This window comes from Carex rostrata, chromosome 22 (assembly GCF_964058835.1).
Source record: "Carex rostrata chromosome 22, lpCarRost1.2, whole genome shotgun sequence".
Lineage (NCBI taxonomy): Eukaryota > Viridiplantae > Streptophyta > Magnoliopsida > Poales > Cyperaceae > Carex > Carex rostrata.
This window is the reverse complement of record NC_135939.1, coordinates 1475974-1492526: the sequence shown is the minus strand read 5'-3', so window position 1 is coordinate 1492526 and position 16553 is coordinate 1475974. Positions and strand designations below refer to the sequence as shown.

Sequence of the window (16553 nt, the reverse complement as noted above, 5' to 3'; positions counted from 1 at the left end):
ACTTACAAGCTTTTCAAAAACAATTGCATCACCTATCCATATAGTATCATTTGATTTAAAAATTTCATATTACATATCCTTTTATAGCTAGACAATCAAAGAAATAGGAATTTCATTCGCTATTCGTTCTCTTTCCCCAACATTTTATTATTCGACTTCTTACGCAGGCCTGTTGTCGCCTTCTATGATGACTATTTGTTATTTTGGGCTATATATTTAAATGGGCTTTTATAACTGCAAGGAGGCTTGCCGGGCTTTTAAAACCTAAATAAATACGACAAATTATCCATACTTTCCTCTTTCATCTCTACTCTTATCCCCTTCTGTCCTGTGTCGCATCTCTAGAAACCCTAGCTCACCTCTTCTCTCGATTCTCGAATCCATGGCGACGGCGATGAAGAAGCGTAAAACCGACCAAGACAACTCTCCCTCCGACCAAACCGATTCTGTCCCCCCTTTCAACCCCCGACCGCAGCGCCAAACCATCTACTTTCCGATAACCGACGACAACCCATCTCCGCCACCCATTCAATCCACCAACGGCGCCGCCGCCAACATCTCAGTCCGAACCGCACGCTCCGCTTCGCCCGAATCCGAACCCGAGTCCGAAACGGAGGCCGAGGAACCCATATCCTCTCTCCTCGAAGGCCTCTCAAGGGAGCAGCTTATTACTCTTCTCCGCCACGCCGCCTCAACCGACCCAACTACCTTGTCAGAGATCCGGCGGGTCGTTGATCTAGACCCTGCAGCCCGTAAGCTCTTTGTGCATGGCCTTGGCTGGGATGCCAATTCAGACGCCCTTCGTGCTGCCTTTGTAAAATATGGTGAAATCGATGACTGTAGGGTGATAACTGATAAAGGCACTGGCCGTTCTAAAGGGTATGGGTTTGTGCTCTTTCGGCACAGGTGCTCTGCCAAGCGGGCACTCCGCCGCCCAAACAAGAAGGTTGGTAGCCGCATGGCCATATGCCAGCTCGCTTCGTCAGGTGGAAGTGCTAATCCTAACCCTAACCCTAGCTCGGCTCCTAGCCCTGTGTCGTCCCACCACAGCGACAACTCTGAGAGGAAAATATACGTGGCTAATGTACATGCGAGCTTCAATGTAGACCGGCTTTACAATTTCTTTGCACAATATGGTGAAATAGAGGAAGGCCCACTAGGTTTTGATCGCCAGACTGGGAAGCCAAAAGGGTTTGCACTTTTCGTGTACAAAACTGCTGAAGCGGCACGAAAGGCACTTGAGGAGCCGGTGAAAAATTTCGAAGGGAATGTACTCAACTGTCAGAAAGCTAGTGATGGAGGCCGTAACAAGAACCCTAATTCAAATCAAAATCCCAACTCAAGCACCACACTAAATCCAAATACACCTACTTCTACTCTTGTGATGTCTGGTGGTATGGTCCCACAAGTAAGTGGTTCTGCTGCAGGGTATGATATGTCTGGGTATGGTACTGTTGCAGGTATGGCTGGGCAGGTACAACCTGATATGAGCCAGGCTCAGAATGCCATGTTTGGAATTGGTATGGGTGGGGTCCAGCATAATGCGGCATTAGTTGCCATGCTGGCAACAGCCATGCAAAACCCGGGTGGGTTTGGCATGACCCCTGCCATGATGGCAGCAATGAACCCAGCTTTTGCAGCTGCTCTGGGCGGGGCCCAGCCGGCAGTGCCTGGTTCAAATGTAGGTCAGGTTGGTTCAGTTGGTTTAGCATATCCTACTGCCGGTTTTCAGATGCCTCCTGGGTTTCAAGGCCCACCTGGCTTTCCTTCGGGTACTCAGCAAGGGGGTGGTAGTGCAGGTGTGTATCAAGGTGGGTCCGGTGTGCAGGGTCAGTTGCCTGGTGCATCCAGTTCCATGGGTGGATATTGACAGCAATAGGTATATTGATTTTATTTATGAACTCCTTTTTCTTTTCCTGAATCTGTGAGTTTTCTGATTTTGGGGGCTACTGGGTGGACAGTGGAATAAGGTACTTAAAAATCAACCTCCAAATGATTTATGATTTTCTTAGCATCTGATAATTTGGCACTCGAAGTTTGGTTAGTTTTCAGGTAAATTTTTTATTTTCGTGTTCTTTGAAACTTAGTATGTGCTCAGGCGCCAAACTGTCAAAATTTTGAAACAAAGCAGTCTTCACTTGGACATTCTTCTCATTCAGTCTTCACTTGGACATTTTTGCATTTTGTGGTTAGAAACTTTGCTGATAGGCGATTTTCTTTTTTAGTTTCTATCAAGCTCGTGATTAGTTGGTGTGGATCTGTGTTGGTGCTTCTCAGGATTTCTGCATGGAATTTCTCATCTTTATGGTGCTTTTTGATATTTATGCTTGTTTTTGGAAAACTCTGTGAGGTTTTAACTAATAGCTATCTTTCCAATTATGGAGTTTCGATGATCTGGTTACTGTATGGATATTAGTTTCGTAGGTTGCTCTTTATTTCTGATCTGCTGTAATGGATGACTTACCTTGTATAACTGCAAAATACGTTTGCAATTTTAAAAGTGTTCTAGTTTGCCTTTTTTTGTTTTTGACATTTTAGGTGATTATATTATTTGATTGGTTAAATCAAAGCCTGCAGATGATGATAATTTTATATTGGTATGATCTTTTGTTATCCTTTGTTGGCATATTTGAATTTTGACAACTTTATTCAATGTGCTATGCTTATTGGTTTGATTGGCTTTGTTATTCACTGCACAATCTTTTGTGGGAGGACCATAATGAGCGTTATTTCTGTACTTTGCCATTGAAGCATTTATTACATTTTAAAATTATGTTGAGAGTTGAGAACATGGAGATACTCTTAAGAAGGGAAGGTTTTATGTTGTTTGGTTTCTGTTTCTTATTTTTATTGTTTCATGAAAGATGGAATTGTTTTTTTGTTTGTTTGTTTTTGTTTTGGTCATGGTGAGATGGATAATTTAACTCCTTCCAGATAATCTACGTAGGTTCATTTTTTGTTTTAGTTTTCTAAAGTTATTTACATTGTTGATTTCCCACTTTGTATTTTATTTTGCCTGTGAATGAAACCTACCTGAGCAAATCTTTGGGTCAAAATGTAGTAGTGTTAAACAGTTCTCGCACGAAGGATTTTTGCACAGCACTTACTGTGCTTCTTTGATGCATTTTGAAGGCAATTATTTATGTCCATTTGAGTAAATGATTGGAGTATTTCTAGTAGTCAGCTGTTGCATCTTTTCCAATTATTTTTGTTGCATATTTTATTCCCTCCTGTCATGTTAGTTACATTTTCAGTCGGGCATTTTCATGGCCTGACTCTAAAATAAGAGAAGAGAGCCCCTGCAAAGGTTTAAAAAATAGAGGGAGAGATAGGATCAGAAAAGAATGAAAACGTACAGTGGTTTTTATATACTCATCTTCAGAACAGAAGCAAGAGCACAGAGATATTGGAAATGTATTCACATTGTTAACCAGGACAAAGGTGATTTCACATTGCTAACCAGGACTGCAGCACAGCATTTTATGGAAAAAATGTTTTCCAATTGGAAAAGTGTAATCTTTTGGGCAAATAATCTGAGGTTTATCCTTTTTTCTCAAGTTGGTAACCAACTGATTTTGATGGATTCTATTCTGCTGTTAATTCTCACCTTGGTAATCTATTCTTTTCTGGTTCTGCTCGAAGAGTCTAATTTTCGTATCTCTTTTGGGAACAAAAATTTCTTTTCTGCTGCAAATTGTTGAAGTTTTGATCCTTCAGTTCCAATTGGATCACTTGCTGAATTTTTTCTCTTCAGAGACTCAGATTGCCTCAGTTTCTGTAGATGACAGCAAAATTATCCACTTTAATAACAAGGTCTCCACTGTAGAATGTTTTCAACCTCAAACCTAAAATATCAACGTTTGTGTTATCTAGATTTTCCGTATCATGACACAATTGACTGATTTTATTGTGATGAATACAAAAGGATTAATGAACAGTTTGCGAGACAAAACACAGATCGGTAACCTTTCAATAAATTTTTTGAATTGACTGATTTTATTATTATTATTATATTTTTGAAAAAATTTTAGATTATCAACCTTTTCACTATTGTAACAAACATAATATCAAATGATACTTTTATTTCTTCTAAATAGTACTTCAATAATATTATTTTATGCACTATATGATTGCTTTTCTTGTATTTAATTATCTTTCAATCTACTAAACCAGTCTGTGAATTGCCCTCTTGTCCTTATTTCTTATGACTTGTGGGCGAAACAATTCTCTTTCATTGAAGTCTGAATAGTATTATGTTGAAGTGGAAATTCTACAATTCTACCTTCGTAAAATATTATTTTTCAGGTACTTAACTGTAATTAGGCCTCCATAAGACGACCAGATCTTGTGTTCATAATAGATCTGTGATCTTTGTTGACAGTCAAAGTCCTCGACTCCTTGGTGACCAAGATCACTGTTTGAGTTCCATAAATGTCGTTATCATCATCATTATAACTAATATTAAAATGATTACTTCTAACCTCTTATAATGAGTGCGGTTACAAAGCGCACAATAGTCTGTACTATGGATCAATAATTTCGATTATAAAGTTTAAACAATCAATGTGTACTGTGGATCAATAATTTTGCCTATAAAGTTTAAACAATAAATGTAAACTGGTTAACATGATGCTTATATATTTATATAAAAATATGTTTGGAGATCAAATTTTATATTTTTTTTAATATTTCTTTAGAAAGGTAGAAAATCACCTGATACAAGGATTTTGCACCATTCGAAAGTAGTGATTTTCTGTACAACTAAAAACATAGTAAATAATATAAAATTTTGTATCCAAATACATTTTCATATGTTGATTTTGTTGAACGGTTCGAACAGAATGTTTGAACTTTAAAAATGGATATATGGATCCATAGCCATGACTAATCTGCGCTTTGTCGTTATTGGTTTTTCTTTTTGAAATATCTAATACTGTTATTGTTATTTTTTATCCATTTTTCAATGTTCTAACAAACATTTTACCGATATTTTCATTCTTCTAAATAGTATATATTTTTCTTCTAAGTAGTATGCTCCAGGTACCCGAGGTGCAATATGTAAATCTGGACTGCTCTTTTTCACTTGGCACAAAACTCAAAGCAGATCCCTATAGTTTATAATTATATAGACACTGAATTGAATTTGATCCGGTTGGAATTAATCTCTGGACCGTGGACCGTCCATTTATTTATTGCACCTCTCCAATACCTGAGGGGACACACATTTGAATAGTGGTATGCTAGAGCTATTTCTGAATTTACCAAACGAGTCTTTGTGAATTGCCCCCTTGTCCGGATCTCTCATAACGTATTAAAGAAGTCTCTTTCAGTTGAAGTTTGACTAGAAGCATGTTGAAGTGACAATTCTACAATTTTACCTTCATAAAATATTGTTTTAGATCATTAATCTTATGAATTGATAATGTCAAAGTAGTGAATTGATCATGTCAAAGTAGTGTATTGACCAGTTAAAGTCGTTGACTCCTTGGTGGCCAAGCCAACTCACTCTTCGAGTTCCATAAATAGTCTTAATTAGACAAACATAAAGAGGTAAAGAAAAATAAAAAGAAAATAAAATAAGAGGGAGAATCAGTGGAGAGTACTTGGACCATTAATGGGTTATGAAGCGGTTGAAGCTTATGCAATGAAGGGTCTCTCCAAGGAGGAGGAGAAGCGAGATTCAAAAGATATGAAGAAGAGATGTTCAAAAAATGAACCTAAAAAGAAGAAGAGGCTGCTGTGGGGAATTTTAAGAATTATTAAGAAGATCCATCCGAACCCAAGCATTAAGATATGAAGTACATACTATTTTTTATTTATTTATTTTTAGGAGTGTTCTGGCAGTTGTTTTTCTTAGTGATTTGTTTGTGGCTTTAGAGTTGTGTAATTGTAGTCCCATAAATAGGTCTTGGATATATATTTTGAGCTGTTTTTCCAATAGCAAATAAGGTATTTAAGAATGTTAATCATATGAACATGGAACTGAATGAATTCGAAACTTCAATTACACAACTTATAAAATTACATAAAACAACTTATAAAATTATTTATGAAATGCTAATTTTTTTACCACTCGACTTTGCACTAAATGAATTCGAAATTAAAAAAAATTTATGTATATGCATAACTCATGAAGTAGTTGAATTTTAACGGTTCGAATTTGTCAATTGAAGTCAATCTGATAGGCTTTTGGAGTTGTGCTTATCCAATTATCTTATTGAGCACATCACACTCTAACTTTGTTCAAATTAGATATACAAATAAATTCTATTACAAATAACAAATTATCTATATAAATGAATTCTATTAACAAATATGAGTGTAGAGTGTGAAGTTCCTAGGGATGATTCGTATCATTCGAAAGAAAATTATTATATCTGACGAGTTATGTCTGAGTGAGGTTATGGTTCTTTGCATTTTGTATGTAGGTTTATGTTATAAATTTTTATATTTAAAGTTTAAATAGTTAATTCAAACTGTTCAATATGATCTCCATATATAAAAATGTATTTAAGAAAATCAAATTATACATTTTTTTTGAAACTATTTTACTATTATTTTAGATAGGTAGAAAATCACCTGATCTAAAGATTATAGATCATATAGAAGTAGTAAATTTCTACCTATCTAAAAATATAATAAAAAAGTTAAAAAATATAATTTGATATGTAAGTACATTTTCATATAAAATCACGTTGAACAATTCAAATTGACTATTTAAATTTTGAAAATAAAAATATGAATCCATCAACACAGATCTGCATATTATAAAGTAAAATAACCCCACTCAAGCATACATAAAAATAGTAAAATACTCGGATATGCCTCTATTTGTGCTTATCCTGTTGGTCCAGGTGGCCATCTCTATCAGCCAATGGTTTTCATGGTTGACAATGGTTTTTACACAATTCCATGCACTAAAAGTCCTCTGCTTAGCAGATTTTCTGAATGTGTGGTGACTCAATTGACAGCTTATATATTAACTTATTAATTAAGTACATCAAATACCCAGAAGCAAAATGCAATACAAAATCAAACCTTGCACTAAAATAATCCGTTTACCTAATGTTGTTCTTAGTATTATATGTTGTAATTGACTTGTTTTGTGAAGACATATTGTATGATTAAGTGGATGCTAGTCAGTATGCAGTATGCACAGTATAATTAAGTGCATCTTGTAGGTACAAGGATAATATTAGAGCAATTTTGCATGGGGTCTTAAGTTTTTCTTTGAGAATTGAGGACATCTTACTCTAGTTAAAAATGAAATTTGCTATAGTCAATGTATCTTTTTTTTTTTTTTTTTTTTCAAGACATGGAATGCGATTTAAAGTTAATTTGAGCTTAACAAAATAAGACTTCTTGAGCTGAGTACTCCATTGTAAAATAATTTCTTCTTTTTTATTAGATTTTAATTTTGAGCAATGGTTAAAACATAAGCGTATATTAACAAAACACAATCGCATAGATAAACATAAACATATATTAGTTGTTAAATTTATCCGTATACCCTTATCGTATCCGTTGAAAGTATGGCTCCACCCCTACCTGTACCCAAACTGGATAAGTTTATAAAAAAAAAATCTTACCCATACTCGTCTTAACGAATACGGTATGAGTCGGATAAACAAATAAAAAGGTGCTATTGACACCTCTAATTATATCTCTTACTCAACAATCAAACATGACATGTAGTTATGATCTCCTCTATGAAGTAACCGTCAGAAAATAGTCAAATTGTTACACAATAAAATATCTCGGATGACTATTTTACATGAATTGGCGGTATATTTTATTTTCATAAAGTTCTAGTACAGTTGGTTAGAAAAAAATATTATAAAACTATTGATTATTCAAAAGAATTTATTTTCTTTACTTGTATGTGGTTGATACATGAGAATATACTGAAATTGTATGTTGTCTTTAGCTAGTTATATTTCTGGAATTCATATACCAGAAGGTACAATAAGTAAATTCAGACTGTTCTTTTAACTTGACACAAAACTCAAATTAAACGAACCACATATAGTTTTTAAGTTTGTATAGACACTGCACCGAATGATGTTTGATATGGCTGAGATTAATCTAAACTGTCCGTTTATTATTGCACCCGTACGTTCAATACTTGAGGGGACACGCACTCATATTTCTATCCCTGCATGAATGATTTACTTCTATTTTTTTATTCTATTGTACTTGGTGATTATTTTATGAGGAATCTTTCCTTCGTTTTGCAATGTAATCACGATAGAGGTAAAGGATTAATATTTAATTATTTATTATGAGATAATAGTTACTATAAGAAATTATTTGGCCTCTACTCTGCATCGTCACATGTGAATTTTATTTTATTTGCGAGTTGTATATAAATTCTGTCAAATATATATTAAATTTGTATAATATTTACATAGATGGACAAGAAAATATAAGATAACACAACAGAATTAACTGAAAAACACGGTTAATAGTTAAGACATTGGAGTCGGAAGCGGTTCGATGTCAAGTAAGATTTCAGCTGATCTGTATTAAGATTAGCACAAACAACTTTAAAATCTGTGTAGATAAAATGCACACGAATCTTGATACGGATCAAACAGCTCCAACCATCTGACTGCCCTCCAACAAAAAAAGTTATTTTCTTTCTTTTTTGTGTGTTCAATATGCCTAAAACATGTAATTTACCGACAGTGATATTTTATACAGCCCACTTGTTCTTACACATTTGAGTAAATATAATATAATACACTATCCTAAACTAAACTTGTGGACCATGCATGTTAAGATAATGTAGAACATTTAAACAGCATTAGCCCCTTAATGCTGGCCAGCGCACAATTGTTAGGTACATGTATAAGTATTGACTTATATATATCCATATTTTCTGTTAGTGCAGTTAATGCTCACCAATCAAATACAAGTTGCAACAATTTTCAATAACAAGCGATGCGCATTTGGTCTTCCTTGGGACCTATAAATACTCAAAGGGTCAAAGCCAAAGGGATCTTACACCTATTGTACAAGAGTTAGTTGGAGATCTTTAAGTCAAACATATATAGAAAATGAGCTCCATAGGGTTCAGCTATGGCTATGTCAACTCATTAAGGGATCAGTGCAAGAAGAGAATAGAGGAGAAGGGAGAAGGGACATCAAAAAAGGAGGTTCCCCAAAACAAGGTTAATCCAATCGCCTCTTCTGATCCGGTTGGTACTGGTGAAAAACCGTTGAGCACTGGTTCAGCTACCACAAAATAATGAGCTTCCAAATATGCTGTTGTTTTGAGGTCGAAATGTAAAATTGATTGTTATGTAGTGTATAAAAATGCTAAGTCAAGGCAGATGTTAATAATTTGGATTGTCTTTGGTTGTAGAAATTAACAAGTGAATGTGTGACTAGTTTTGAGTGAATAAAAAAGCCAAGTCAAGGCAGTCTGCTTGGATCATCGCTAGCTGTAGTTAGGGACTTCACACTCTACACTCTTATTTGTAATAAAATTCTTTGAAATATAACTTTTTGTGATATGTTTGTTAGTGGCATACTGTAATTATTTGATAAAGTTTTAAGTTCATTAACATATTTTATTTGTCTTAGGTAATAACGTTTTGAACAACATCACATAACACAATTGGTTATGTAAGTAGATCGGTTTGTATTACAGATCAATATTGTCATTTTCAAAGTCAAAATAGTCTATTTAAACCATTCAACATGATCTCTATATGAAAATGTACTTGTATATAAAACTTTACATTTTTTATATATTTTTTAAATAGATTAAAAATCACTAATTTCGAGTGGTCTAGAATTTTTAGATCAAGTGATTTTTTACCTACCGAAAAAGTAGTAAAAATATTTCGAAACAATGTAAAATTTGATATACAAGTATATTTTTATATGGAGATTATGTTGAAAAATTCAGTCCAATTATTTGGACAATGAAAATAGAGATATTGATCCGTAGTACAAACCATTATGTATTGTGCTTAATTAGTACCATAGCCTCACTCAATAAAAGATATGTAGTATGTTTAAAAGAGATGTTCAATCTTGTAATTGGTTGATTGTGAGGACAAATTGTTTATTTTTCTTATCTATAATACACACAAATGTATACGTAAAGCCATTGTGTATGCATCACAAACAGAGAAATGAACCATTGTGTATATTTTATAAATTTAAATGAATTTTTAATAGAAAATAAAATAAATTGAATTAATTTTTGATTTTTTTTAGATCTAGAGGGTAAATATGATATGATGAACTAAAGGGGAAGAATATACTTCCGAGGTTTTTCAAGGATAATATAATTGGTCCTAGAACAGCTGGTTTTTATACTTCTTAGTACAAAAATCATTATGTATATTATTAGATGGGTAGAAAAACATCTGATCTAAAATTTCTGGACCATCCGAAAGTAGAGATTCTCTGTCTATCTTAAAAAAAATATTACAAAAATGTAAAATTTAGTATACAAGTACCTTTTCATATCAAGATGACGTTGACCAATTTAGATTAACTGTTTAGATTTTGAAAATAAAAATATGAATCATAAGTACATACCATAGTTATGGTGACAATATACACATTTAATTCGCGTATTAAATATTTTTTAACGTTTTTGAACCGAACTCCGAATAAAATGCAAAAAAAATATATAATATGTTTTATTCGTGAATAAAACGCGAGTCACGAATTATTCACGAAAAAAACGCAAATTTTTTTTTTGCTTCCTTATTGTACCGAATAATTTTCGAATTATACCTAAATCACAAATTTTTGACCCCGCTGAACCGAACCCGAACTATTCGTTTGTTACTATGGTACAGACCAATTAATCTGTGCATTGTAAAATACCATAGCCTCACTCTTTATGCCACAAACAACCCATAAAGCTCATGCCACAAAGCTCACTTAAAAATAGTAAGATACTCAGCTATGCCTCTAATTAATTGTGCTTATCCTGTTGTTCCAGGTGGCCATCTCTATCAGCCAATGGTTTTTATGGTTGACAATGGTTTTTACACAATTCCATGCACTAAAAGTTTTCTGCTTAGCAGATTTTCTCAATGTGCGGTGACTCAATTGACAGCTTATATATTAACTTATTAATTAAGTACATCAAATACCCACAAGCAAAATGCAATACAAAATACCTTGCACTAAAATAATCCGTTTACCTAATGTTGTTCTTAGTATTATATGTTGTAATTGACTTGTTTTGTGAAGGCATATTGTATGATTAAGTGGATGCTAGTCAGTATGCACGGTATAATTAAGTGCATCTCGTAGGTATAAGGATAATATTAGAGCAATTTTGCATGGGGCCTTAAGTTTGTATTTGAGAATTGGGGACATCTTACTCTATTTAAAAATGAAACTTGCTGTAGTGCATGCACTATTTTTTATTTCCAATACATGGAATGCGATTTAACATTAGTTTGAGCATAACTAATTAGACTTCTTGAGCTGAATACTCCATTGTAATACAATTTCTTCTTTCTATTAGATTTTAATTTTGAGCAATGGTTAAAACATAAGCTTATATTATTAGTCGGTGAATTTATCTGTATATATAAGCAAACGGTTTGAAATGTGTGCATAAAACATAAACATATATTAGTTGCTAATTTATCCATATACATAAACGGTTTGAAATGTACTCTGTACTAATTACTTTACACTGTGACAGTCAAGAGATATATATCTCTCTGGTCCTGGTTGGTACTTAAAATTAAGGAGGATTAAATGCTTAATTAAATAAGTTGTACAACAGAATATGTGTAAACTGTAAATTAAGTTAATCCATCTAAAAAGATGAAATAACTTATTCTGAATTAACTCAAATTTACTACGTCTTACTTCTTATTTTTAATTTCTCATATAACAACTTAACTATAAAATAAATGTTTACTATATCTCTTACTCAACAATCAAACATGGCATGCTATAGTTATGATCTCTTCTGTGAAGGAACCGTCAGAAAACATTCAAATTTATAGTTACACAATAAAATATTTCGGATGATTATTTTAGATGAAATGACGGTACATTTATTATACGTAGTCGATACATGAAAATATACAGCAATTGTATGTTGTATTTAGCCAGCTATATTTCTAGAATTTGTATATCCGTGCAGTGGTGTAGCCAGAATTTGAGTCAGGGGTGGGCAGAAATCGGATTCGAATCGTCTTCATAATTCTCTTTCCGCCTCCGTGTACCTGAAGACTGAGGTGCAATAAGCTGGCCGGATCTATGATTTCAATCAGGGTAGAACAAAAAATTAAGAGTAATGGGATTCAAATTTAATAGCTAATTGAATTTAAACTCATTAGCTAATTTAGTATTGAATAAAAGAAATATCAATTATCGTGTTGTGGTGCTTTGTGGCCCGTGCGGAGGTGCACCGTGGTCCGTCTGGGGGTGTGGCGTCTGCGACTCGACATTCATTCTTTCTTTTTTTAACAGTGCGAAAATGAGCCGGATTCACCAACTTTTTTTGTTTGTTAACTGAGTGGGTTCACCAATCTTTTTATTTTGTTAAACAAATCGGAGCAAATAGAGATGATGTTCTCGCAAATTTTTTTATTTAAGAAAGCGGAGCAGACATGTAGGCTGCGAAAATAAAAAAAATATTTGAGCTGTGAAAATTTTATTTGAACTGACGAGCTGGATAGGGTAGGCAATTTAATTTTCAGAGTAGGATAAAAGACTTTCGGGTCTATCGGATCAAAATTCAAAGCACTCTTTTAACTTGACACAAATCTCAAAGCAGATTTATAATTTTTATAAGTATCAGATTGAGTTTAGTCCGATTAAAATTAATCTCAAAGCAGATTCTATTGTACTTGGTGATTATTTTATTATGAATCTTGACTTCGTTTTGCATAAAAATTTGTAATCACGATAAAGGTAAAACGATTAATATTTATTATGAGATAAATAGTTAATTAAACATCCTATAAGAAATTATGTGGCCTGTACTGATCTGCATCGTTACATGTGAATTTTATTTTATTTGCAAGTTGTATATAAATTCTGTAAACTATAAATTAAATTTGTATAATATTTATATAGATGGACAAGAAAGAATATATAAGGTAGAATTAATTGAAAAGCACGGATAATAAGTAAATATTATTATGGGTACGATGTCAAGTAAGAATCGTTCGATGAGTATCAAGATTTGTGCAGACAATTTTAAAATTGTGCGGATAATGTGCACACGAATCTTGATACAGATCGAACGACTCCAACCAAATGTCGTATTCAATTTGATCCGATGACCATCTCACTGCCATCCAACTAATTTTGTGTGTGTGTGTGTGTGTTCAATATGCCTAAAAAATGTCATTTACCGACAGTGATATTTTATATAGCCTGGACTGTCAAAAAAGATGTGGTGTGTGTTCTTTGCTGCCACTTGCTGGAGGATTTGGAAGCAATTAAAGAAACAAGATGTTTTTCGAAGGAAAAAGACCTAATCATAGATTACTAAGTGGTTCAAGAAGGATGGATGTGGTGGCGTTTCTGCTAAAGACAGCGATAGGATTGTCTTTTATTTATTTTTAAAAGGATGTAATTTCTATTTACTTTCATTGTACACTTGACAGTCCCTGTCAAGCTTTTCAAAAAAAGATATTTTATACAGCCCACTTGTTTTTACACATTCAGTAAATATATATACACTATATATCCTAAACTAAACTTGTGGACCATGTTAAGATAAATGTATTAATGTGGCCGGTCCAAGCTTTCAATTAAAAAAAGACAGAATTAATTTGGACCTCTATCTCAAATAAAGAACATTTAAACAGCATTAGCTCCTTAATGGTGGCCAGCACAATAATGAATAATTAGGTACATGTATAAGTGTTGACTTATATATATCCATATTTTCTGTTAGTGCAGTTGCTGCTCACCAATCAAATACAAGTTGCAACAATTTTAAATAACAAGCCATGCGCATATGGCCATTTTTGGACCTATAAATACTGCTACGCTAAACCCATATTGCTATCTTACACCTATCATACAAGAGTTAGTAGGAGGTTTTCAAGTCAAAGAGAGAATGAGCTCCATTGGGTTTAGCTACGGCTATGTCAACTCATTAAGGGATCAGTGCAAGAAGAAAATAGAGGACAAAGGAGAAGGGACATCTAAAAAAGAGGTTCCAAAAAACAAGGTTAATCCAATCGCCTCTTCTGATCCGGTTGATACCGATAAAAAAGGATCAACCACTGTTTCAGCTACTTCGAAATAATGAGCTTCCAAATGAATTGTTGTTCTGAGGTCGATATGTAAAATTGATTGTTGGGTAGTGAATAAAAATGCCAAGTTAATTAAGGCAGATGTTAATATGCTTGGATTGTCTTTGGTTGTAGAAATTAACAAGTGAATTGTGTGACTAGAATTTTGAGTGCATGATACGGCATATGCCAAAGTACTGCCCCATATCATGTGATCAATATATGTAGATATAAAAGCTACAAATTGCCCAAATTGACAGTTACATCATATCTCATGCTCAAATTCAGTGAAAGAAAAACATGACGTGACAAACAAGCCGTAACTTAGTCACGTCATGTCATATGATAAAGAAACTATTTTAATTGAGTGACGTGATGTGATTAAAATGGAGGACAATGGCCACATCATGGGAATGATCACGTCACACGTGGTTACACTGTGGACATGCATGACATGATTGGTCACACTTAAAATATATTTTAAAATTTTTAAGTTAGTTCATTAAAACAAAATTTAGAAGAAGTATAAAAAGATATAAAGAAATGCAAAAGAAAATTAATTAAAATAAAGAAATAATGTTGGCAAAAAATGATCAAATAATAACGTATAACATGACGTGACGTTACAAGACCGGTTTGCGTGATGTGTCATTTTTGGCCGAAGGGAGGCATGTCAAGTGGATAGACACATCACGCAACACGCGAGTCATATCATGTGACCCACACACGCGATATAATGTACCCATGATGTGCCCCGATGGTGACAATAACAGCGTGACTGATTTTCTTCACTACTCAAATTAGATAATTTGTCTAGATATTGCTCTTCTTCATACTTAGATTCTCATTTTTTTTCCTAAAACGGAAAAGTTTAGTATGTTTGATATATTGATATTATCTCACTTACCCTAAAATGTTGTGACCAACGGATTACTCTCAAGTTATCAACTCCTTGAAACTCTGATACTGCCTTAATGAAAGAATCCTTGTAGCTTCTTTGAGATGCTAAAATGCGAAGTGCCATACCATGCTTGAATTTTTCAAAACAAAAGAGTTTTGGATATCATTTTCAAGCGATCCCTCCTCAAATAGACTCTTTCTGGAACTCAAATAAACTGTATCTTGTACTCAGCTTTGGCTAGAGATGATACGAGCCCGGGAAGAACTTGCTCAGCATGTCAGATGGTGTATCGAAATGGGCAGGTATGTATGCTTTATAGCCAGCCTTGGTTCAAATGCTTGGAAAGCTGTCAGGCTGGTAACGAAGGACCATCGACCTCTGAAAATAAATGCTCTCTTTCAGCCTGACTCTGGATAATGGGATTTCTACAAGCTTATAGACTCGTGTCATTACACTTCAATCACAAATTGGGGATAAGTTCATGTTCACATACCCTAAAGAAAGCGTACAGGATGCTCACTGAATGTCAGAAAGTTCTGGCACCACCTCACTCAGCTCCCCAAGACAGGCAGTTCTGGAAGATCATATCAATGGAGAATGGCTTCATACCACAGGTGAAGCTGTTTATTTGGAAAGCGGTATCTGGGGCTTTGCCAGTGGGGTGGGTGCTACACACAAGGATGCCACATGTTCAACAGGGTTGTACCTTATGTGCAGAGCAAAGCGAGACGGTTGCACACTTGCATGCTATTCTCATGTCAGCACGCAAGGGTGATCTGGTTTATATCCCCTCTTGGGTTTCAGACACATGTTTTGCAAGGTACTGATATGGCCCACCTATTGGAGCAGGTGTGGAATGGGCTGGACCAACAGCAGGTAAGTCTGACTATTTTCTTCATGTGGTCCATTTGGAAGTCTAGATGTGCTGCATGTGCATTTGTCAATGGGGGGAAAAGACAGGAACTGATGAATGTGGTACAATCTACATTGGCACTATACGAGATCACACACACTTGTAGACTAATCACTCCTTTGAAGAACTGTATCTGCATGTCTGCACAGCCCCAACAAATGCAAACATCGGGGCATCATTGCTGGGTGGATGGGTTGTACAGGGATCCAGATCAAGGGGGTTCGGCATATCTGATAACGAAGGATAGTCATCTGCTACAATATGAGTTTAAATACTGCTCCAATGCTTTCCCCCCCTTTCTTATGGAAGCTTGTGATATCTATGCTAATGGGTCTCCAAGCGGCAGTGGCAATGGGTCTGGAATCTGGATGAATGCATTTTCTATACAGACTCACAGCAGCTGGCATTTGTCTTAACCTCAAGTTCAACGCCGGTTGGTGAGGATTGGCGAGCTTACAGGGAATTCATACAAATCTGGCACATACTGATTGAC

General features: G+C 34.6%; 1 protein-coding gene across 1 annotated transcript; it reads left to right on the top strand.

Moving 5' to 3' along the window:
* Positions 1-295: 295 nt before the first annotated feature.
* Positions 296-2564, top strand: LOC144573791 (uncharacterized). Its single transcript, XM_078323539.1, has 2 exons — positions 296-1879; positions 2226-2564. Exon 1 carries the CDS (start codon positions 383-385, stop codon positions 1868-1870), a length of 1488 nt encoding a protein of 495 aa, XP_078179665.1. The 5' UTR covers positions 296-382; the 3' UTR covers positions 1871-1879; positions 2226-2564.
* Positions 2565-16553: the final 13989 nt, after the last annotated feature.

Bases quoted from the DNA above. Each gene is read 5' to 3' on its own strand.
- LOC144573791 (XM_078323539.1), top strand. From the start codon at position 383: ATGGCGACGGCGATGAAGAAGCGTAAAACCGACCAAGACAACTCTCCC.